Genomic DNA, 24,820 nt, shown 5'->3' with positions numbered 1-24,820 from the left:
AAACTCATTGGTCTTAACAGAGAATAATGATGTTCCCTCAAAGGGTCTTGTGTCAGGAGGCAGGGTAGTTGAGCAGAACCAGGCATGTCTCCTTAACATCACCGATGAAGCTATAGCATGAACTGATGCACCAGCAGAGTTTACTTCTTGTTTCAACAACCTCAGGGCTTCAGTCTGGATCACCTTAGCTAGAGACTTTTTCTCCTCAGGCAGCTGTTCTAGGTAAGGTGAGAGTTTCCCCCCAAAAAGAGCTCCCATAATTGCCTGGTAATTGGCTATTCGGGGGTTGAATGAAGAGAGGTCTTATGACTCAGGGTGTCTAACTTTCTGCCCTCCCTGTTGGCTGGTGTGGAGTGGAAGCCAACTCTCTGTTTTGCTTGCATTTCCTCAGCCATAAGGGAGGAAGAATAAGAATAATAATGGATAGGAATGGGCACCCTTCCTATTGAACGCTATACATATTTTCAACATGCGAGAGGTGGCAGGAATGGATGAAGATTTTTCCCAAATGGACTCAGTCATGTCCAAAATACCTTCTAAGAGAAGAAAAGCAATTGTCCCAGGGATATCAGAAAGAAGATAGCCTAGGATACTGTCCTTAGGCCTTGTGCCAGTTGAAGCAATTTGAATGACCAAGGACTGGGCCATTCTGACCATCTGTTCTGAGGAAAGTCAGAGGTCTTCACTTGGGGAGAGAGGATCATGGTCTCTGATGGTGTCATCTGAAGATGAGTTGGATGATAGACCCAAGTTGGCTACTGAACAACACTCTTCTTCCTCCTCAGAACCAGAGATAGATGTAGGAAGTCGGGCAGAAGGTGTCCACTAAGTTGGTACTAGAGGTAGCTCTTGAATTTTGGAGATGGATTGTCTTTGTTCTGAACAGGACTGAGACAGTTCCTCCCACTCTTGTGGGAATGGAGGATAAAAGAATGGATAGTGCTGCCAAGGGCCCAAGGGAAAGGTGTGCAGCCAAGTTGGAGGTGGTGCTGGACCCAACAGAACCAAAGGTGGGTTTTCAGAGAAATCAACTGGTTCCCCAATCACTTTGCCTTTGGAGAGTGATGGAGCCAGAGAACATAAACCTGGTGAAGCTGTATGAGGTAAGGGTAGATCAGTTGTGTCACCAGAAGACGGAACTCTTCCGCCAGGCCTTTGAGTAGGAGCCGCCCCCCCATTATACCACCACCATCAAGGCATCTTAAAGGATGCATCAACGAGGCCCGAGGAAGAACCTGGAAACGAGAGAAGACCTGATTCTGTTGCCATTGGACACGTACATCATGGGAGCACCATCTGGAGTTGTGGAATTACCATCTTGGTTTTAGGATATTAGTAATGGAGGGAGTACTGTGGTTTTAATGTTGGATGTTTTACTATGTTTTTATATGTCTTATTTATGGCATAGCTAATGACCTGCCCTTGTTAGCCACCCTGAGCCCACTGGGGAGGGCGGGATATAAATGTGAAAAATAAATAAATAAATAAGGTATTGGTTCCACAGGTATTGTTGGTTATGTCGAAACCAAACTGTGTTGTTCTTTATGTTTTGTCTTAGTCTTACGTTTTTTAGGCAGTGGTTCTGATGAGGATCTCACAGGGCCTGTTATCTGGGGACCTCAATTTTCTTTGATGGAAGATTACTGAGGCTGGGTGAGAAGGATGGTCCCCATGTAGAGCAGATTTCAACATCGACGGAGGGGCATGTTCTACCAAGGCAGTTGGTTTAGCTGTGAGGTTATCAGAACCTTACGAAGCCCTCTCCCATAAAGTGGCCTTGAGGTGTGAAGTGTGATCAGTCCAGGCCTTGGAAATGAACAGCTGGCAGATCTTGCAGGCTGCCATGTTACGGCCATGTTACGGCCTTTCCCCAGACTTAAAAGGCATAAGGAGTGTGTGTCTGTGTGGGTCATTTTGGTATCACAAGAAGAACATTTCTTCAAAAGGGCCTTCTGTGACACTATTGCCAGAGAAGGGAAAAGATTCAAAGATCTATACTGGAGAAGGAGCAAAGCTAGAACAGTCTTCACAAAGTGGCAGCAAAGGGTGAACTGAGGGAAAGGGGGAGCACCTCCACCAGAGCATGTGACCGACCGTATAACCAGGAAACAGCCTAAAAAACACTCTGGATGGGAGGGGCTCCCCTTGCTTTGTTACAAGGCTAAAAAAATAACATAGGAAATCTTCCTGGTGGCTGGCCTGTGTGTGCACAGTCCCAGTGTGGGACTGAACAGAACAATGGCAATGAACCATAAGCTTTTTGTTTAACTATTTATTTTTTTACTTCATTTACACCCTGCCTTTCCCCACAGTGGGGTCCCATAGCAACTTACATTCTTCTCCTCTCCTTCATTTTATCCTCACAACAACACTGTGAGGCAGGTTAGATTGAGAGTGTATGACTGGCCCAAGGTCGAGCTGCAACCTTCCATGTCAGAGCTGGCACATGAACCTGGGTCTCCCAGATTCTAGTCTGACATTCTCACCACTATTTCCTTCCTATCTGAAGTAACATGACTGTTCCTGCCAAGATTTAAAGGGCGCTAAAACGTACACCAACAATACTTGGGTTCATTCATGAAAAGACGATGGCAAACCTATAAACCTCCTTTGATGGTGCTCATGGACTGGTAAACATGGCAGTAGCCATTTAGACCATTCTCCTATAACCCCTGGTTTTAACATGCAATAACTTGATTTCCATAAGGGGTTGATTTAAACTAATGAAATGTGCAACAGATCGAATGTTCACTATAAAAAGAATGTTATCTATGAGAATCTGATGGAACCAGACAGAAGAAAACCCTTTGCTATTCCTGGGCAGTACTTCCCAGTGCCTTGAATAAGTTTATGTTTTAAGCTGCCAGGGAAAGATTTCATAGTTAAGAAGTTGAACTTCATCACCAAGGACAGCAGTCTGTCTGGCTCCCCATCCCAGTCCTGAGATATATTTGCAGAAGTGCCACTACTCCACTTATGAGTATGGGATACACTAAGGCATGAGTGGCACTATTACAGTAAAAGGGCAAAGGCATACCTTAGCAGAGCTCAAGTCAAATTTGGAAAGTTTTGCACAGAAATCAAGCAGACATAGATGTGAATTATGTACATATGCAAAATTGTTTGCAGGCTCAGGACTGCTAATTTGCAAACAGAAGTCCTTGCCCCAAAGGCTTCTGCACTCACTTCAACAGAAGGAAGAGCTCTGTGTATGAAATGTGCTGTACAAATGAAGCTGTCTTTTCCATTGATGGAAGTGAACAGCCCACATGGCTCTAAATCACTGCAGAATTCTGGAATACACTTCTAGAAGAAGCAGAAAAAAATCACAAAAGAATGGAAATACTGATTTTGCCTCTCTTGCAATGTGTTCACTTACATTCTGATTTCCTACCTTGTACTTGAATGCACAAAATTACCTGGACTGCTCCCTAAAGCACATGGTAACACATGAACAGAAACATGAAAAGAAATCTGATACTGCAATGCTAAACAGAATCACACCTTTCTAAGTCAATTGGCATCAACAGGTTCAGAAGTGTGTAACTCTGCTTAGGATCTTACTGCAAATGTCTTTGAAAATCTTTTTTTTAAATTGTGATTTACACATTTTAAGCAATGCTGTAAGAAATGTTTTAAAAACCATGTTTAACAAACCTGATTTTCTCCAGCTGAATCCAATCAGCAGAATTATTCTTCGCATAGGACACAATGATGTTGGGATCTGAGTAACTAAAGCGACATGAACCAGACCCTGAGAAGAGCAATAAAGCACAGTGTCAAGCCATAAATCCTCTTTCAGAGACATTCACTTTTGACTGAGTCCTTGCCACCATTATCGTTTCTCCATATTTTAGAATTCTTTGATTGATGATGAAATTTGCCATGATCTGTTGCTGAAGGAAAATGCATAATACTGCATGTTCTCAGAGTCAGAAATAATGTGGAAATGATAAATCACAACAGGGCAGCAAAATCTGTGGTAGATTTCCCAAGGGGAGCTGTAATAAATTACTGAATACCCACACACACACTCAAAAAGCATGCAGGAGTAACGTCAGAGCAAAAACTAAAACACCATGCACCACACTTTCCAAGGTAAACATTCAGCAGCTACTGCACAGAAAGCCATTTTTGAAGTACGTATGAAGACCCTTATGGAAGAGTAAAAATAGGCTTAAGTGCATTTATTGTTGTGTTGGACTGCTCATTTCTGGGGGGAAAGATAGTTATTTGGGAGGCTACACATATGATATGGACTCTGGAGAATCATCTACAATCTGGGTGAAAGCAAACTGTTAATATTTTCATTGGTAATGATAAAGATACAGAACGGCCACAGAGGATAAACCTTTATGCAGATTACATTGCTGATTCAGGGCACACAGTTTTTTCCTGCCAATATGCAATTACTGCTGATGAGTTTGTACAACCAGATATCTACCTCTGCATGTGGTCATTCTCAGATGCATACAAAAAGCTATCTTTGGAGACCCAGGGAAACACATCTTTCATTGTGCCTTCATTACTGCTGGTGTGATGATAAACTGGGCAGTGCGATTGTATGATGTGAAGAGTGGGTAATTAATGACAAGGTATTTGTGGGATACAACTGGCAGGCATTAGCAGTCATCTTATTGCATGTGGAGAATTTGTGGATGTGGCTCTGTGGAATGCAGATAATCAGACAACATGATAGGTACCCTAGTAGAAAAATAAGTCATATATATCTCAGTGAAGCTACTGATTCGTGTGCCAGACAGCAAGACTGGCTATAGAACGGCACTCAGAAGAGGTGTGTGCCTTCCTAACCCTTTTCCCTGGAAGACCAAGCTAAGGATTGAATCCAGGACTTTTCTATGCTAAGCCTAATCCTTTTTATTGAGCTACCACTCCATATAATGCACCATCAGTTCTGATTTACATATGGGGCTGGGGAGGCATGACCATCAAGTCTCTTGACCCTAGCTCTTTTCATATGTAGCCATGTGGTTAAAATATTGTTCTGTGCAGTGGAAGCGATGGATTCTATCCATCTACATATCCTTTCTCAATCTACAATTCTTGTTGCTTGCAAGATGCCCCCGAAGTGTGACAGTGATGTATCTTTTGAACCCATGCCTCTTATTTCATAACATACAGGGTTTTAAAATAAAGTAATGGGCCTTGCTGCTATAGTTTTCACTTCTCCTCCCTATAAAACTGGACAGTAACATACATGAGTTCTATATGATATTATGGAAACTGTCTGCATAGAAGCATTGTTCCCATGACAGAACCTCTCTTCAGAAAACTATGGGATACTCTATGTGGGTTTCTGTTAGGTTTTTGCAAGTGTCACATTTCAGTCATGAAAGAGTTAAATTGTTGTCGAAGGCTTTCATAGCCAGAGTTCATTAGTTGTTGTAGATTTTCCGGGCTGTGTGGCTGTGGTCTTGGCATTGTAGGACCTGATGTTTCGCCAACAGCTGTGACTGGCATCCTCAGAGGTATAACACAAAAAGATGGAGTACTCTCTGTGTCAAGGTGAAAAGAAAAACAATAGGAAGGTAATTTATATCTACTCAGGAAGGTGGGGTAGGGCTGAGTCATTATATTATAGGAGTTCCCCAGGCTGTGACATGCTAATGGAAGAGCTTTCATGAGGAGGTTCTTTTGCATATGGATTGGCTATTGAAATTCCAATTTTATCTGTACTGCTATTGTAAGATGTAGAGCATTTTGTGGAGTTAGGACTAGGAAACATCAGTTAGGATGTTTATTATTTTCTTCCATGTAACCCTTCCTAATTTTATTATTTAGTAAACTTTTATTAGAAGCTAATCACAAATGTTTCTGTGCCTGCTTTATTTTTCCACTGCACAACATTATTCTGCTAAGCATATCCAGCAGTTTCCTAACCATAGCATCATGGGGTCTCATGAAGGGAGAACGACTATGGCCCTCTTCTGGTTGTGTACTGTGTCCAGAGGTTGTGTGTACACAGACTTGGGTAACATCATAGAGCCCTTATGCTAACTCGTACCTTCAATGCATGGCTAGTGGGTATCCTGCCAATAAGCAATGCTGGGGTTGCTGGGTGGCAGTTGACTTGAAACAAATTGAAAACAAATCAGCCAGTATCATAATGCCCCTGTATACATCAATGGTGTGACCTCATATGGAGTACTGTGTACAGTTCTGGTCACCACACCTCAAAAAGGTTATTACAGCATTGGAAAATGTGCAGAAAAGGGCAACTAGAATGATAAAAGGGTTGGAACACTTTCCCTCTAAAGAAAGGTTAAAGCGCTTGGGGCTCTTTAGCTTGGAGAAACGATGACTGAGGGGTGACATGATCTAGGTTTATAAGGTTATGCATGGGATAGAGCAGGTTGAGAAAGAAGTACTTTTCTCCCTTTCTCACAATACAAAAACTCATGGGCACTCAATGAAATTGCTGAGCAGTTGGGTTAGAACAGATCAAAGGAAGTACTTCTTCACCCAACGAGTGATTAACACATGGAATTCACTGCCACAGGAGGTGGTGGTGGCTACAAGCATGGACGGCTTCAAGAGGGAATTGGATAAGCATATGGAGCAGAGATCCATCAGTGGCTATTAGCCACAAGGTATAGATAGGAACTCTCAGTCTGGGGCAAGGGATGCTCTGTATTCTTGGTGCTGGGGGGGCAGCAGTGGGAGGGCTTCTAGTGTTCTGGCCCCACTGCTGGACCTCCTGATGGCACCTGGTATTTTTGGCCACTGTGTGACAGAGTGTGAGACTGGATGGACTGATCCAACATTGGCTTCTCTTATGTTCTTATGACTTTCCAGTTACGCTGGGTACAATCAGATTATATCCTTGTAAAGATCCTGATGGACCAACTGAGTCACCAGCCACATATTGCACCTGGCCTGATGTTTACTCCCCTCCCACTTTGCATCCCCAGACAGGCAGAAAAAAATGGCTTTTATCCACTCCCCATGGCCCGTGTGCAGTGTTCAACATAAAAAGACACTTGTCATGCAAGCCTGCATTAGTGGGAATGGCTGCAATTTGTAAAAGTGAGCAAGTGCATTCCCATTCCAGCCCAATGGCAAGCCCCCCCCATCACATCTGTAGACCTAAAGGCAGTAGAGCAAGGCAGGCGCTATCACTACTGTAAATCAAAACAGACAAGATTGGGACAGGAAAAGGAACAAATTGGCACTTCACATTTTCTTTTCAAGAAGTCTTGAAAAAGGGAAGTGATCCTGATGTATGCTCTATTGTTTCAAGATGTAGTTCTTCCATAAAAAAAGGTGGAATGGGTTTCTTTATGGAAAGACAGAGTTGTTCCTTGTGTGTGTGTGTGTGTGTTTGTGTGTAAAGTGCCGTCAAGTTGCAGCCAACTTATGGTGACCCCAGCAAAGGGCTTTCAAAAAGAAGTGAGAAGCAGGGGTGGTTTGCCATTGCCTTCCTCTGCACAATCTTCCTTGATGGTCTCCGTTCCAAGTACCAACCCTGCTTAGCTTCCAAGATCTGATGAGACTGGGCTATACCATGCTGTCTTCCCACAAGGGTTATACTTTTGTAATGCATGCTATATCAGCTCTCTCCATGTGCCTTTTCTGAAAGTCACAGTTAGGATCAGAGGTATTCAGGTATGCAGCTGTGAAACAGTAGTATAAGTACAGAAGTGAAAAATATCCCACTTAATTTCTTCATTAATTTGTAGACCTAGAATATATATCTCAAGAGAGAAACCAGAATCTGTGATAACACTTTTTAAAAATTCCTCCCCCGTACTTTACCTTGTTTTTTAAATTTTTTTGTTAAAGGTGACAAAAATAAACTTTTAAACTTGTACAATATGTTCTGCCTTCTTTGTATGAATATGGTGGCAACAGGGCTCTGAGTAATTAATACTACACAAACAAAGGTACAGTTGTTGTGTTCCCAATTATGCTTTTGAAAATGAATCAACTAACAACTGTCACTAGTTTATTTTTACTGACCCGACTGCTTTTCTTTTTACAGTATTAAAAACAAATGAAATAAGAAAAACATGTATGTTCCATTTTTATCCACCTGCTGAGGCAGTTGCTTTCACTGAATGACATCTGTTGCCATTTCCCCCATTTCTAGCACAGAGGAATTTCATGGTATTACATTATTGCAATAGCACTCAGTTTTAAACTAGGGTAAATAAATTTCTGATGACGACGTAATCAAAATGAAATTTTAACTATAGCTGATACTGGTTTTCCCCCAATACACAGCCTCATATAGCAATATGGTTGCCAGAAATCGGCTGTCAACAGGCAGGAGAGGGGGAGGGGGAGGAGATGTGGGAATGAAACCACAAACCAGTAAGTGATGTCACTGCACTGGTGAGACACTTTAGGATCATCCCAAAACTTTATGTTAAAACCACAGAGTTTTGAAAGATTCTAGAGCATCATGCCAATGTGGTAACATCACTCATGGGTTTGCATCAGGTGATGGTGTACTTTCTTTTCCTCTCCTCTTCCGCCCCTACTGCCCAGCCAAGTAGTAATAGGGACAGTGGATGGACGGCAGGTGTCTCCTGCCTCAGCAGGAGAGCTGGTAAGCTGACATAGCAATAAGGGTGACCACAGGAGACATTCCCCATGAACATCTGCACAATTCTTCAATTATTCTGCAGTTATATCACCAGTATCTCAGTGCTTACATTTTGAACAACCTACACCATTTGGCATTATATATAAATGGCTACGTCACAGCTTAACCACCCCCTGACTCAGACCCAACACAGCTCCTTTGGGGATTCTACTGCTTGCTCTCCTTATTCTAAAGAAGAAGAAGAAGAAGAGAAGAGATTGGATTTATACCCCGCCCTTCACTTGGCGTCTCAGAGCGGCTTACAAACGCCTTTCCCTCCCCCTCCCCACAACAGACACCCTGTGAGGTAGGTGGGGCTGAGAGTGCTCTTGACAGAAACTGGTATTTTTCAAGAACAGCTCTTATCAGAACTACGGCTTGCCCAAGGTCATCCAGCAGCTGCAAGTGGAGGAGTGCGGAATCAAACCCGGTTCTCCCAGATTAGAGTCCGTGCACTTAACCACTACACCAAACCATTTATTCCTAATGAGTGCTTTCTGGTATCTAATCAGCTGCTGATCCATCAGAGGACTCATCCTCTTATCCCACAATAGACAGGTTGGGATCATTTCAAAAATTTTTTTGAGTCAAGTATACAACGTGTACTGGACCATCCTTCTTAATAACTATGTAAATAGGTGCGGTAATCTAGTAGATATTATACCCTTCCAGTCAAGTCTGTATCCAGATTAAATACTGACCAGGCAGCAAGAACAGCTGAGGTCCAGAGAACTTACAGGTGCCTATAAAGTTTTCTGTTTAGGAATATCAGCCTCAGATTCCATGGAGGATTTCTAGGGGTAGAAGGGATGGGAATTTTTGCTGATCCCCTCCACACGCACACACACTGCAGACCTCTGCCTTCCTTCTCATGCTGTTCTTAGGTTCCCCTTAGGAGCAGCAGTTCAGAGGTTATTTTGGGTTGCAGCAGCGGGTGAAGGGGGAGGGTCCACCTTTGCTACCAAAAATGTTTTCCTTCTACAGAAATCCCTGGTGGGATCAAAGCCTCAATAAGTGGACCTGGAATCTATGCTGATGAGGCTGGCTTGTTATTCTGCAAACCTAGCTCTTTTTTCCTATTAATCTAGTACCACTTGAATATAGGATCAGAATAGGGCGGAAATGCAACCTTCCAAAAACAGCGTTCATTTTTATTACAATGATTACAGAGGCAATCACCACTTACTGCAGGCTGCTCAAAAGAAGTATTCTTAGCATAGCTAAATTGTGTGATTTATACTTCCAGGTGCTCAAATGCCTTTGGCAAAGCAGACATTGGCACTTAATTAGAGCCTCATTGGTACGTAGGTGCCTGAGGGAATAGCCTCTTGACTATGCTGTGTTTATGGAAAGCAGACATCCTACCAGTAGTCCACTGCATCAAACGGAGGCTTGTGTTTTGCTCAGATAAGCAGGATGTCAGCTATGAAGTGAATGATTTTATGTTCCTTACCACAGGCTGCAATGCCCTGAACCTCTGGAGAATCTCTTGAGAGCTACTGCAAGTGATTCAGTGGATGAACTGTCAAAAGAGCTGGCTTTGTACTGCTCTTCACGGGAAACAAATCATGAAGTAGGGCTGCATATGTAAAAGTGCAGCAGTTACATACAGGCTGTTCAAATATTCACACACACCCCAGGAAAATGATCAACATCTTGTCTATAGGTATAGCTAGGTGGCATTTCAGTTCATTTGGGTAGCTCAGTGAATACTTTTAATTAATGTTATATACCGATACGGTTCCCTGCTACGCGGGGCAGCCAGAGTAAAGGGGAGCTTGGGATAGAATACAATAGACCATCGGGATCCTGGCCGTCACCTATCGGGATGTGAAGATTGTGTAAATAGAGAAACAGAGAAGCTCGGCCCCCTTCCAGCCTGCGTCCCATCCCAAAGGTGACAGACAGTGGGGCAAGGACAAAAAAACCCTCTCCGACAATGGTGTTCTGCAATGCCAGGTCCATAAACAATAAGACCTCCGTCCTTCGAGATTTCCTGCTGGAACAGGACGTGGACCTGGCGTGCATGACCGAGACCTGGGTGCGAGATGGGGAGACAGTTGCGCTCTCCCAGATGGCTCCCCCCGGTTTCTCAGTCCTTCACCAATCCTGGACGTCGGGGCGGGGGGAAGGAGTGGCTTTGTTCGTTCGGGAGGCTTACTCCTTCAGAGCACTCCCAGTCGCTAGGATCTCGGGCACTGAGTGTGGTAGCTTTGTGTGGGAAGCTGGGGAGAGTTTGGCTGTCTGGCTAGTGTACCGTCCACCCAACACACCTGCGGACAGCCTGCCATCCCTGGTGGAGGCCATGTCGGGCTGGGCGTTGGAATACCCCAGGCTGTTGGTTCTGGGGGACTTCAATGTCCATGCCAACGATGCAACCTCCTCCCGATCAGTGGACCTAGCTTCATCCATGGCTGTGCTGGGACTCTCCCAATATGTAACAGCCCCCACTCATCAGGCCAGTCATATGCTTGATTTGATGTTCACGGCTGGGATTACAGTGGACCGGATTACTGCTACGGCAGTTCCATTGACGGACCACTATGCCCTGAGGGCCCATGTGAATGTGTCACCCCAACCCTGTTTGGGCGGTGAGCCGATTTTAGCTTGCCCGCGGAGCCAGATGGACCCAGTGCGGCTTCAGATGAATCTCCAGGATCCATTGCCCCCTGGTGACTCGTGAGATGTGCTAGTGGAGGACTGGAACAACCGACTCTCGGCAGCCATCAACGAGATCGCACCCAGATGCCCTCTGCGCCCTCAATCTAGGCTGGCACCTTGGTATACCCAGGGGCTGAGGCTGATGAAGCAAGAGCTCAGACAACTGGAGAGACAGTGGTGGCGGGTTCGTGACGAAGTGACAAGAGCATCCTATCGAATGTTTTTTTTTGTAAATACTTTTATTTCCCTCTCCTGGGATATCTTTCAAAACTCGGATTGGTTGTTCTCCAATTTTCAGGGGTGTTGTTGATACTGCTTTTAGAATTTGATCCCGGAGACGTTGCTTGGTAAATTTCACCACCACTTCTGCAGGCAGCTTGTTTTTCTTTGTAAAGTTGGAGTAGGCTCTATAGGCCAAATCCATCTCTTCTTTTAACCTTTTCCGCTTCGCTGCCGATCAGAGGTGCCATTGCTGTTGCCAAAATGTCTCTGAGGTCCTCCTGTTCTTCTTCTTTCAACCCTTGGAACCGAAGAATCAGGTTTGACTTTTCCATTTGAAGCAATAAGAATTTGTTTTCTTGTTTCATCTGTTGTTTTTCCACCTTCACAACTTTCTTCTTAACACTCTGTATCTCTTCCGTTGACGCCAGACACTTCTTTGCGATATCATCTACCTTGTCAGCAGTCTCATTCATTTTTTTCTGTTGTATATTAAAGGCACCCTCCATATTATCTAGCTCTCGATTTATTTTCTGCAATTCCGCCAGCAGATGGCGCGCAAGTTCACTTTCTTGTGGATTAACAGCAGTTCCAGAGGGGGAAGGACTCGGACAGGAAGTTCCTCCTGTCTTCTTTGTCTGCCTCTCCAAAGCCTTTTTATCTCTCTCTTTCTGCATCGCCATTTTTCAACTTTGTTTATACTTTGAAAGTTCGTGCTGCGCCACCCGAGGATGGCTCCTTCTAGCTCATTCTGAGCCCTCTTCCAAAAGGTAACGTGCTTAATCCAATCTTCGCTTCGCCCCCCTTCTCCGCTTTTAAAAAGTCTCTTTTCTAAGTTGGGGGGGGAATCCTCCCTCCTCCCTTCCCGCTCTCCGGGGGATGTAGCGCGCTCAAGCCCCGCTTTCAAATTGCTCTCCAACTCACAGTTAGTCGAATATGCTTTTCTTCCAGCTTTAACTTTATCGCTTCATCACTCCGATGTTCCGGTGGCCTTGCTAGTCCCCTTCACGGGGCACATCGCAGCTGGGGCCGTTTGGGGCAAAGGGAGACTTGTGCAGGGAGCCTCAATTCCCGGCTTTTGTGCCGGTAAGAGGCTTCTCCCAGCCTCCCAGACGCGCCCCCTGGTTCGGAGCCTTTATACCTAAGGCTCCTTAGGATCTCCGCTTGTGCGGGACCCCCCAAGCTGCGTGTGGGCAATCAGGCTCCGGGAGCTTTCCCGAGAGTCGGTCACCGGTCGTGCGGCCATTGCCGGAAGTCCATCCTATCGAATGTTTATGAAGTTGTATGAGATGGCAACCAAGGCCGCGATGAAGGAGTTCTGCGCAGCCAAGATTGCATCTGCAAACGTGCGCCCAGCACAATTGTATAGAACAATTCGGTATTTAACCACCCTGCCACAGAGCAGACAAAATGCTAAGGAATTGGATATAGGCTGTGAGGCTTTTGTGAGTTATTTTGCAGATAAAGTCTTGTCACTCCGCCACGACCTCCCGGCCGCATTTGAGACAGTATGTAAACTGGTTCCATTCTGGATTGTTTTGGCCTTCTGGTTCCATTCTGGATTGTTTTGGCCTTCTCAGCCTAGAGGAAGTCGACAGATTGGTCTCAACGGTGCGTCCAACCACTTGCAGCCTTGATCCGTGCCCCTCTTGGCTAATTAAAGCTGGCCGAAAGGTTTTTTGAGGTTCCCTTTGGGATACTGTCAACAGGTCCCTCTCTGAGGGCCTATTCCCAGGGGCTCTCAAGGAAGCGACGGTCCTCCCCCACTTAAAAAAAACATCTTTGGATCCAGCCGAATTGGCCAACTATCGGCCGGTTTCCAACTTGCCCTATTTGGGCAAATTAATAGAGAGGGTGGTGGCGAGACAGTTGCAAGTCTTCCTGGATGACACTTCCATGCTAGACCCGTTCCAGTCCGGCTTCCACCAGGGCCACGGGACTGAGACAGCACTGGTCACCCTCACAGATGATCTCCGAAGGCACCTGGATCGGGGCGGGACGGCGGTGCTCCTGTTGTTAGACCTGTTGGCGGCGTTCGACATGGTCGATCATCAGTTGCTCGCCCACCGCCTCGCCGACGTGGGGATTCGGGAGCTCGCCCTGCAATGGCTTGTCTCCTTTCTTCAAGGTCGGGGACAAAGGGTGGCGCTCGGGGAGGAGCTGTCCCGAAGACACTCACTAGTCTGTGGGGTGCCTCAAGGTGCAGTTCTCTCCCCGATGTTATTTAACATCTACATGCGTCCCCTTGCCCAGATCTAAACCTTGTACTGGCTGCCAATAGCGTTCTGGATACGCTTCAAGGTGCTGGTTTTGACCTTTAAAGCCCTTAATGGTCTGGGGCCTGTCTATCTGAGGGACCGCCTTTCCCCGTATGTTCCCCCGAGGGCACTGAGATCCGAGACACAAAATGGCTTGGTCCCCCCTGGCCCTAGGGATGCTAAGTTAACAGCAACAAGAACTAGGCCATTCTCCCTAGCTGCACCAATGCTATGGAAACAGCTCCCAAATAAAATTCGAGCTCTGTGGGATCTTCAACAATTCCGTAGAGCGGTGAAAACCGAGCTGTTTCGACAAGCGTTCTAACAGTCCTGGCCACACTGACCGTCCCACAAAAGCCCTAGCACTTTATAACAGATGCTGCCACATTCTAATTTTAATAAGTTGTATTTATTGTATTGCTTTGTATTGTTTTAGATGTGACAATCGGTATTAATTGTATACTGGTTTTAACCATTGTAAGCCGCCCTGAGCCGCCTCAGTGGGAGGGCGGGGTAAAAGTCAAATAAATAAATAAATAAATAAATAAATAAATTGTTGGGAGTGGGTGTGTTTGGGGTGTCCCATTTGACGAGAATATAGGCAGGGCTGTGGCCCTGCTAGCTTTGTCTTTAGTTTGAGTTATGCACAATAAATTATGAGCTGATCACTACTCGCGTGTTGTTTTAATTAACATTACAGTTTCTGTTTCTTCTGCCAGTTTGGCCAATAAGAACTAATGTATTTTCAGTGCATTAAAGCTACACTCTCCTTCAGTGGGGGGGGGGGAGAGTAATCCAGGAAGTGGTTAGGTCACGCCTCTGCTTGCTCAGATAGGCTATGCAAATTTCCAGCATTGGGGGGAAGCCTGGGTGGAAATAGCCCAGCAGGAGGCATGCCAGCACCAAACCAGGGGCAAAGCCCAGGCCTTACCCAGGCCTTTTGGGAAGGATGGGGGCAGCAGGCTTATGGGGGCAGGCTGGCCCCCTACACAGGGCCTCCAGCAGCCACGATTCCCCCACCAGCTGCAACCCGAACAAGCCCCGATCAGCATGGTGCCAGGCCCCTTCATGCCCCCACAGTTTCAGCCAGGCCCTACCTGGATTTGGCCCATGATGGGAGGGCCATGGACTGCTCCACAATAACCACAGGGCACAGGGAGCCGGGGGTGGGGGTGGCCAGCCCAAGACACTCTCCAGCAATGCATACAGGCCAGGAGCTGAGGGGAAGGCCATCCTCCAGGGGCTCCAGAAGAAAAAGAACCCATCCTCCCTCTGACTCCCAATCTTCTTCGGGCTCCAGGTCCCCTGCCCCCCCGCCCGGGAAAAGACCAAGGGTCCCAGAGGCACCAGGACAAAGTGAAGTCTCAGAAGCCTCTGAGGACGAGGATGGGCGTTCTGAAGCCGGCACATCCAGGGGAGGGAGACATCCAAGGCCCAGCAAAATCCTCAGAGGAGCGTGCCCCCCCTCCTTTAACTCTGAGCAGGCTGAATTAGCATCCACCATCACTTCCTTGGGTGGAAACTCAGAGAGACAAGAAGGGGAATGGTTGGGGGAGGAGGCATAGGTCCAGTGCACCTCATCCAGACTATTCCAAATTGCACATTTCCAAAGACGTTTGAACAAAGTCATCTCCACGCTGAACTACTAGATGGAAGTAGCCTAGCTCTTCAGTTTCTGCAAAGCTGGACACCAGAGGCTTTAAGAAACCAGTTAAGAAGGGGGAGTGGGCTGTTCCTGGGGGTGGGAACTCCCTGTTGTCTATAGCAAAATGATCTTACACCTTGCCAGAAGAAACCATGGAGGATCTAAAGGTTCCTTTGTTCGACGCCCCTGTGGTGGCACTGCATTCAGGGGTAGTGCTTCCCAAGGACAGAGACAATGCATTGAAGGATGCCATGGACAGGAAGAATGATACAGCATTGAAGAAAGCCCACAAAGCTATGTCACTGGCGCTACGCTCTGCAGCAGCATTATCAAATTTTACAAGAGCCATCGTAATCTGGGCGGACAACCTTCTTCAGAACCCAGAGGTGTTGCCACTGGACTTAATGAGGTCTATACGTGTCTCAGGACAATATCCAGGTCTGCGCCAGGGCACAGGCAGCAAACATTATAATATGCTGTAAGATATGGCTCAAGCATTGGAAGGTGGACACGCTATCAAAAAGCAACCTGGCTACCGGGAAGTTCTTAGGCAGGCTTCTATTCGGGGAATCCAACCTAGACAAGGTGCTGGTAGAGACGAGGGAAAAGAAGAAGGCCATGCCATCGTCTTCCTATCGCAACGAGAGAGATTCCAAACACAGGTCTACTCATTCCTTTCGTGGTTTCCATACCCCAGGTTGGGGAAGAGAAAGAAGGGACTACAAGGCTTACAGATCCTTCAAGTATGGTGCCGGATCCAACACCAAACAGGTGTCATCCTTCAGAAATGACAAAGGCACCCCAATCAAAAAACATGTGCACTTTGAAGAAAAACATTGAGACAATCTAGTGCAATCATGGTAAATTCAAATGCAGATCACAGAATCATAGCCTTCAGGGCCATCTAGTCCAACCCTCTGTACAATGCAGGAAATTCACAAATACCTCTCCCCCACCCCCAGTGACCCCTGCTTTATGCCCAGAAGAGGAGGGGGGAACCCTCCAGGATCCCTGGCTAAACAGGCCTGGAGAACAATTTCTTCCTGACCCCAAAGTGGCAATCAGCATTTCCCTGGACATGTAAGAAAGGGCCACAAGAACTAAGCACTGAAACAACCCTTCCTGCCCTTCCTTCTCATAATCTGCCTAAGTTCACAGAATCAGCATTGCGGTCAGATGGACATCTAGCCTCTGTTTGAAAACCTCCAAAGAAGGAGAGTCCACCACCTCCCAAGGAAGCCTGTTCCACTGAGGAACTGCTCTAACTGTCAGGAAGTATTTGCTGTTTAGCCGAAAACTCTTTTAATTTCAACCTGTTGGTTCTGGTCCAACCTTCTGGGGCAACAGAAAACAACTCCGCACCATCTTTTATATGACAGCCCTTCAAGTAGATGAAGATGGTTATCATATCATGTTCATGTTAATGTTCTGAGCAGCCCTGAAGTTAATTCAAGCACCACAGTGAAACTGAAGGGACTTGCAGCTCTTGAATATGTGACTGTTCCAGACCATGCAATTATGTGCTCAATCACTAAGTCTTTATTTTAGGAAAACCTAAAGTATGCTTTCTTAAAACACTAACAATTTAATTCCATCTATTTTCTTAATAGACAAACATTAGTTCCTGAAATTCTAAACTGTGAACAAGGTTTTGTTTTCAGCTGTGATATTCTTGTTAATGGACTTACAGAGAACATGAATTCAATTATTTCCATTGTCTACATCTTTTGTATATTTTAAACATCTGTAAAATCAACCAGAAACACTTTGTCAAAATGTCAAGGATTTACTATCATCTGCTGTCATATTAGTTAAAACAACAACAACCCTGCAACATATTTGGGGTTCCTCTCCTGCAGGTCATAATGGCTAAATGCTAAATGTCTTTTTTAATGACTATTTAATTAATGGACAATCTCATCCTACTAAGCACGACAGTGACAAATTTGAACCAAATAATACCTGAGACTTTCTCCCTCAAATGTGACTATTTCTAATTAAATCTCTTTGAAGGCCTACCTACAATTGCCAAAATCCTGCATTCTTGCTCAATGTCTAGAAAGCACCACTTCTCAGTGGTTGGGGATACCCCCAACTTCCACTGCGGGCAGAGCTGAGTCTGAGGCCTTAAGAGGAGGGGGCAAGTGGAAAGAGTGGTGGAGTGATGGAAAGGAGCCCAAAAGAGGAACATGACACTGCTAAGGCTGGGTCCCATGCAAGTCTGGAACAGTGGACAGGACTTCTGGGCGGAAAGGAGGATGGTAAGCTACAGAGCCGGCTCACCTGCTAGGCGAACTAGGCATTCGCCTAGAGCACGGGCCTGCCCTTAGGGCGCGGGAGGAGAGGCAGGGGCAGCCCGCAGGAGCCCAGCATGTTCCCGGCACTAGGAGCCGGAGGAGTATCCTCTCCATGGAGCCAGGTGCCGTGGCACCCCCTCGAGCCAGCCAGCCAGCGGCGACGTCGCACTGCCAGGAAGCACCAAGGTCCACCCTCTGAGGCCTCCACTCCGCCTCCTGTGTCTGCCCGCCTTCCCGCCTCCCTTCCCTCCCTCCCACGCCACAGTTGGCGCCCCAGGGGGGGCCTCGGAGCCGACCTCTCGCCTGGCCTCGGAGAGGCCGCCCAAGCAGCAGCAGCCTTTCCCCAGATTGCACCGGCCGGGTGGAGGGGGGCAGGTGGGTGCTCCTGGCTGTGCGCAACGGTGGCAACGGGGCTGGGCGGCTGGAGCGGTGGCAGCGGGGTGCGTAGGATGGGCGGCCACCTTTTGCTGCTGCTGCTCGCCCTGATGGTGCTGCTGCTGCTGGGTGCTACAGGTAAGAAGACGGGACCGGGATGGGGCTGGCTGCTGGCATCCCCTATGCAGCCCTCCCTCCCTTCATGTCGGGTGCCCCATCAGCTCGGGCTCCGCAGCACTGCCCCGGCGGAGGAGGAGGAGGCGCAGCAGGCACTTCGCCGGTAAGGCCCAGGGAGTGGGTGGCAAAGCTGAGCTCTGCCCCGAGGCGCCGCACGCCAGCTGGGAGGTCTCTAGGCCCCACCGGGAGGTTGGCATCTGCGCTCGCCTAGGGCGCAGGAACACCTCAGGGCGGCCCTGGTAAGCTACACCACACAAAGCAAACATGATACCTGCTCAGTGGCCTGCTGCAGCAAGCACTTGCATAGCTGTTGGTGTCATCATCTCACAATCATTGTTGGAGCTGACTGTGTGGGGATAATCCTGGTGCTGTATTGCTAGGTTTACATCCTCCCTACCTCCTTGTGGAGCAGTGAGTGGTGGCCCCTTGACAATGCCTCCTTCTCCTGCCCAAGCTGCATTGGTTGCAAGGCTGGGGACATTCCTGACTCAAGTGTGTTGGCAGTCATGAGGAGGTGGGGAGCGGCAATGGCTCAGTGGTAGAGCATCTGTTTGGCATGCAGAAGTTCCCAGGTTCAATTCCCTGCATCTCCAGTTAAAGGATCTGGAAGTAGGTGATGTGAAATACCTCTGCCTTAGATCCTGGAGAGCCACTACCAGTCTGAGTAGACAATACTGACCTTGACGGACCAAGGCTCTTATTCAGTATAAGGCAGCTTCATGTGTTCATAGGTCAATGAGCAGGGAGGAGTGGAGAATTCTGGATGGGTCCACTGCTGAATGATTGCTGGATTCAGTGCCACTTGCTTCCTGATAAGCCTGCTTAAGGAGGCAGCCTAAGTGTTCCATGCATTGACTGGTAAAAGACTGACAATTTCTCAGGAGTCTCTTAACACTAAAAAAAAGTCAACAATATTAATGATCCCTGTTTAAATAATGTGCTGGTACAAAAAAAACCCCTTTCTTTATCACAAAATGGCCAAACCACTGGAAGAATTTTAACTGGGAAAAAAGGTTTTCCAATACAATATTCTACTAAATATATTTTTAAAAGCTGGTTTTAATCCAGCATGTGTCCTCCAAAACAACTAATTCTGTAATGGCATGTGCTCAATTTCCAAAGAACCTCTTTTGTTACAAAAATGACAGCTGCTGTGTGCAATCCTAAACAGAAATAAGCCCATCTAAGTCCAATGGGTTTAGAAGAATGTAACTCTGCTTAGGACTGCACTGTTGGTGTCCTAAACTGAAAGGGAGATTTGCAACTGTTTATTGAGCTTGCTTTTTTCACTGCCTAGCTCTTCAAAATATATTGCTTATTTCTCCCCAAAAGCATAGATAAAATAGAGTTAAAATTCTAAATATCTATTTTTAAGGCACAAATAATTAAGATGTGATATAATTGTGATTGGGGTCTCCAAATATCTTTACATTTATTCAAAAGCAGTTTTTTTGGGGGGGTGAGTTGGGGCCATGGTGCTGTGTGTATTCAGTCCTTTCTCTGTATTGTTTTTTTGTTAATCTAACCCCCCCCTCAACTATCTGTTTTCCTGGGAGTGGGGGGAGGGATAGCAGGTAGGGTGATTTAGACAGGAAAATGGCTTTGGGAAATGGGTTAGTCTACCTTTCTCCCAGTGGCAAGACCCTGAACCAATTTCTCCCCCCTTTGTGGATGCTTTTCAATGAAATTAAAGATGTCAGACAAGCCGATAATGGCTCTCCTGCATCTTCTCTACTTGTGCCCTTACAGTAGCCTTGAGTAACCTTCAAACTACATGTGTCTTGCTGTTTGCTGCTTACTTTGCCACTGGGATAACTGTTCCCAGGAGCAACATAGAGCACCTTAAATCAGCTAGCCAGTCAGAGCCCCCTTGAGGTACAATGTCATCAACTCCACCCTCCAAGCTAGCCATTCCCTCCTGGGGAACCATTGTTGCCAATCTCCAGGTGGGGGCTGGAGATCACTCAGAATTACAACTGCTCTCTAGGAAGGAGGGGAGGGGAGGATATGGAAAGCTGAAGCTAGGGGGCAGATAACGGTAGGTTGACGGTAGGCTGGGAGGGAGATAGAGTTGCAAACTCCAGGTTGGGGATTCCTGGAGATTTGAGGGGTGCAGCCTGGAGAGGGTGAGGTTTGAGGAGGGGTGGGACCTCAGATAGGTACATCAATTCCACCCTCCAAACCAGCCATTCCCTCATGGGGAACCATTGTTGCCAATCTCCAGGTGGGGGCTGGAGATCACTCAGAATTACAACTGCTCTTCAGATGGCAAAGATCAGTTCCCCTGGAGAAATGGTGGATTCTGTGTCATTATACCCTGCTGAGGTCGCCACAGCAAATTGACGCTGAGTGGCCAAGGCCAGGGCACTCTCCCAGAGCCTCTTTTTAGCTCTCACTGTATTTATTTCCACAACAGGCCTTATTCCTAGTATATATATAATTCTCCTAATGTGTTGGCCATTTTCAGCTCTCCCATTGGCTGTGCTGTGCACTCCATCAGCCATTGGTCCATCAAACCCCACTCAAGAGTAATCATGTGCCATTGGCTGGGGGCTGGGTTCACTCTTCTTCCCCGCCCACTGCCACTGTTCCCTGTCAGAATAATTGCCAAAACAGCTGTCTCTCCTGACAGACACTTCTCCTGCTTGGCTCCTGCGGGGCTAACTTTTCCCTCAGTGGTTGCTGCTAGGCAAACAAGCTTGGCTCTGTCAGTAAAAAGAAAAAGGAATGAAGCCCTTTCCAGGCATTTGTAGGGAACTCATTGCAGCCAATCCTGACTAGGGTTGCCAGCTCCAGGTTGGGAAATTCCTGGAGATTTTGTGCTGAAGTCTACGGAAGCCAGGGTTTGGGAAGGGCAGAGGCCTCAGCTGAACAGAATGTATAGAGTCCACCCTCCAAAGCAGTTATTTTCTCCAGGGGGAGAGAGAGATCTGTTGTCTGGAGTTCAGTTGAAATACCAGGTGACACCGGGCATAGCAGTTAGCTCTTCAGAGCAGGGTCTCCCAGACCCAGGTTCTTGCTGTGAAAGCTGAGTGGGTGATTTTGGACCAGTCACAGACTTTTAGCCTAACCTACCTCACAGGATTGTTGTGCAGATCAAAAGGGGGAGAGAATGATATAAGCTGCTTTGGTCCCCACTGCAGAGAAAGACTGTACTTTTCCTCGTGGGGAACCATTGGTGCCAATCTCCAGGTGAGGGCTAGAGATCACTCAGAATTACAACTTCTCTCCAGATGGCAGAGATCAGTTCCCCTGGAGAAAATGATGGACTCTGTGTCCTTATGCCCTGCTGAGATAGCCCTCCTATGACAGCCAGTGTGATATAGCAATTAGGGTTTTAGAGCAGGTTAAAGGCTGCAGGTGTGGGAGGGAGATGGAAAGCTGAAGTCAGAGAGGCAGATAACAGTAGGTTGATGGTTGGCTGGGAAGGAGATAGGGTTGCCAGCTCCAGGTTGGGAAATTCATGGAGATTTGAGGGGTAGAGCCTGGAGAGGGTGGGGTTTGAGGATGGGTGGGATCTCAAACAGCTACAATGCCATAGGCTCCACCCTCCAAACTAGCCATTTCTTCCTGCGGAACCACTTCTGCCAATCTCCAGGAGAGGGCTGGTTATCACTCAGAATTACAGCTGCTCTTCAGATGGCAGAGATCAGTCCCCCTGAAGAAAATGGTGGACTCTGTGTCATTATACACTGCTGAGGTCACGACAGCAAATTGACACAGAGTGCCCAAGGCCAGGGCACTTGCCCAAAGCCTCTTTCTAGAGCTCGTTGTATTTATTTCCACAGCCGGCCTTATTCCTAGTCTATAACAAATTTCTGGCCTGGGCAAAAGCCAAATATCTTCTCTACCATAGGGTGGGACACTCAGAAAGTCATAAACATTTTATTACCACACACTACCAAGGGGCTACTCAGACAGAGTGGGGAACAGCTATTTAGCACTTTGGTGGGGAAAAGCTGCCTCACAGAAAAAGAAGCAGCAGGGGTCCATCATACCTGCCTTCCTGTATTCTTTACCCTATGGTCTCTGACCTTGCCAAGCATCTTTGGTCTGCCTTGTGCAATTTGCAGATGCCTGTCTTCTCTGCCACAATTATCACATACTCTTTACTTGCATGGTATCCTGATGCTGCAAAGATCTGGATGATGAAACCCTTTCATTGTAGCATGTCGGGCATGCATAATGTAATATGAGACAAAATATATACCATGAGATGGCAACAAATATTCATAGACTTCTTTAAATTTACTTATAAATAATGTAATGGTGCTCAATATAGCATATTGCTCCTAATTCAAGTCTGTGAGAAGACAGACTTGAATTAGGAGCAGGGGTCATTTCCTGCCAGAGCGCACCGGAGTGCTCTGGCAGTAAGGAGCCCTGCAAGCCATGCCCCCAGCAGCAAGGTAAGTTGTTGGGGCCTCCACGTGCCTTTCCCCACCCACCCACCGATGTGGACGGGCAAGGAAAGGCCCCCCGTGAATCTTTCCCCACTCGCCCACCGACGTAGATGGGCAGGGAAAGGCCTTCAGAGGCCCCCCGCGAGCCTTTCACCACTCGCCCACCAACACAGACAGGCAGGGAAATGCCTTCAGAGGCCCCCGTGCACCTTTTCCCATTCGCTCGCTGATGCGGACGGGCAAGGAAAGGCCTTCAGAGGGCCCCACGCATCTTTCCCCACCCGCCTGCCATTGCGAACGGGCAGGGGAAAGCCTTCAGAGGCCCCCGTGCATGCCTTTTCCTGCTTGCCTGCCATCGCGGATGGGCAGGGAAAGGCCTTCAGAGGCCCCTGCGCGTCTTTCCCTGCTCGCCCGCTGATGTGTACGGGCAGGGAAAGGCCTCCAGAGGCCCCCATGTGTGCCTTTCCCCGCTTGCCCGCTATCGCGGATGGACGGGCAGGGAAAGGCCTTCAGAGCCCCTCCCCCGCGCCCCCCTTTCCCTGCTTGCCTGCCGACGCGGACGGATGGGGAAAGGCCTTCAGAGCCCCCCCACACGCCTTTTCCCGCTCTTCTGGCATCTGCTTTGGCTGGATTTCAGTGGCTCTGAGGTGGCTGCTGCCAGCTCTACAGGTTAGTACATTGTCAAAAGGACTTAATGACATTATTTTCTTGGTATTTCAAATTGATTGAATGTTCGTGTGTGGAGAAAAAAGAACAGTGCTCACAGAGCTTTAAGTTATCATATACATCATTTTGAAAGAAACTGTCAGCAGATACTGCTATCTCCATCTGTATCTTACAGTGTTCCCATTTCAACCCCATCATTGATAGTTCATAGTTATAAAGTGTGTGTTTGTGAAATCTTAGTTTATTAGGAAACTACGCATTTTTTGAAGTAACTTAACTCAGTAGCTTTGGGGTTTTTTTTCTAGTGACATTTCCTCAATATTATACAGAACTTTGAGGTAAACCTGCACCACCAGCAATGCTTCTCAGAAATGTATAAAGTCTTGAGTCCAGTTTTACATGTCATGCTACTCTGCTTGGGCACATGTGTAGCTCTCTTCCCATCAAGGTGCTGTTCAGCAGCTGCTGTTCTTTGTGCAGTATAGTGGTTAGAATGTCAGACTAGGATCTGGGGGAGACCCAGGTTCAAATCCCTGCTCTGCTATGGAAGCTTGCTGGGTGACCTTGGGCTAGTTGCATGCTCATGGTCTTTTATACCTGCACCGAAATTCAAGTCAAATAAAAGAAGGTGACAAGGGAGTGGTTGGGGGACGCTGTCTTTCTGAGCAGCCGCATTTTGAAGGTCAGTTTTCTATTGGCTCCTAGTCCCTCAGAGCACAACAAAGAACTCTTATGTTGCAATTTATTCTGGACGACCGGATTGGGAATTTATTTGTAGAGCAAAGAGAGGATAAGGACAATCACCTTTCAGTCGTCCCAAAATATCATTTATTTGTACTTAATCATATTTATGTTCTGCCTGTGCTCCTAGGAAAACATGCATGGGGGTAGTCATCTAGTCTTGTATCAACCTTGTGAGAATGGCATCCCAGTGAGCTTCATAGTTTTCCTGGGATTTGAACGAGATGGTTACATATTCATACCTAATGCTGTTGCTCCAAAATGTAGTATAGTCTTTTCTTTGGGAACCTGATATTAACAACTGCAGATGCTTTGAAATAAGATTTTTTTAAAAACAGGTTTCTTTGCTAATGAAAGCTTATACCCAGAATAAACTTTGTTGGTCTTAAAAGTGCCGCTGGACTCAAACTTTGATCTGCTGCTTTCAGACCAATGTAGCTACCCACCCACCCCCAAATCCCTCTTTGGTATTGTGTGCTTAGATGAATATTGTTTTCAAAAGCTGATCCTAGCTGCATGTTATCAAATATTTTGCTTTTTAATAGTAAATAACACTCTCAGTTTGGGGCAAGTGATGCACTGTATTCTTGGTGCATGGGGGGGCAAGAGTGGGAGGGCTTCTAGTGTCCTGGCCCCACTGCTGGACCTCCTGATGGCACCTGGTATTTTTGGCCACTGTGTGACAGAGTGTTGGACTGGATGGGCCATTGGCCTGACCCAGCATTGGCTTCTCTTATGTTCTTATCTGTTTTCTCACTCCTGTTCCTACT

General features: G+C 46.9%; 1 protein-coding gene across 1 annotated transcript in view; it reads right to left on the bottom strand.

The window, feature by feature from the left end:
* Positions 1 to 24,820, bottom strand: part of RELN (reelin) — a 585,476-nt gene that overhangs the window by 273,193 nt on the left and 287,463 nt on the right. The window contains exon 9 of the mRNA XM_015415052.1: positions 3,658 to 3,754. Coding sequence (XP_015270538.1) covers positions 3,658 to 3,754 — 97 coding nt within the window. The remainder of the gene's footprint in view (positions 1 to 3,657; positions 3,755 to 24,820) is intronic.

This window comes from Gekko japonicus, unplaced genomic scaffold (assembly GCF_001447785.1).
Source record: "Gekko japonicus isolate JY-2015 unplaced genomic scaffold, Gekko_japonicus_V1.1 scaffold5, whole genome shotgun sequence".
Classification (NCBI taxonomy): domain Eukaryota; kingdom Metazoa; phylum Chordata; class Lepidosauria; order Squamata; family Gekkonidae; genus Gekko; species Gekko japonicus.
The sequence above is the reverse complement of the archived record's forward strand: the minus strand, read 5'-3'. Positions and strand labels throughout refer to the sequence as shown.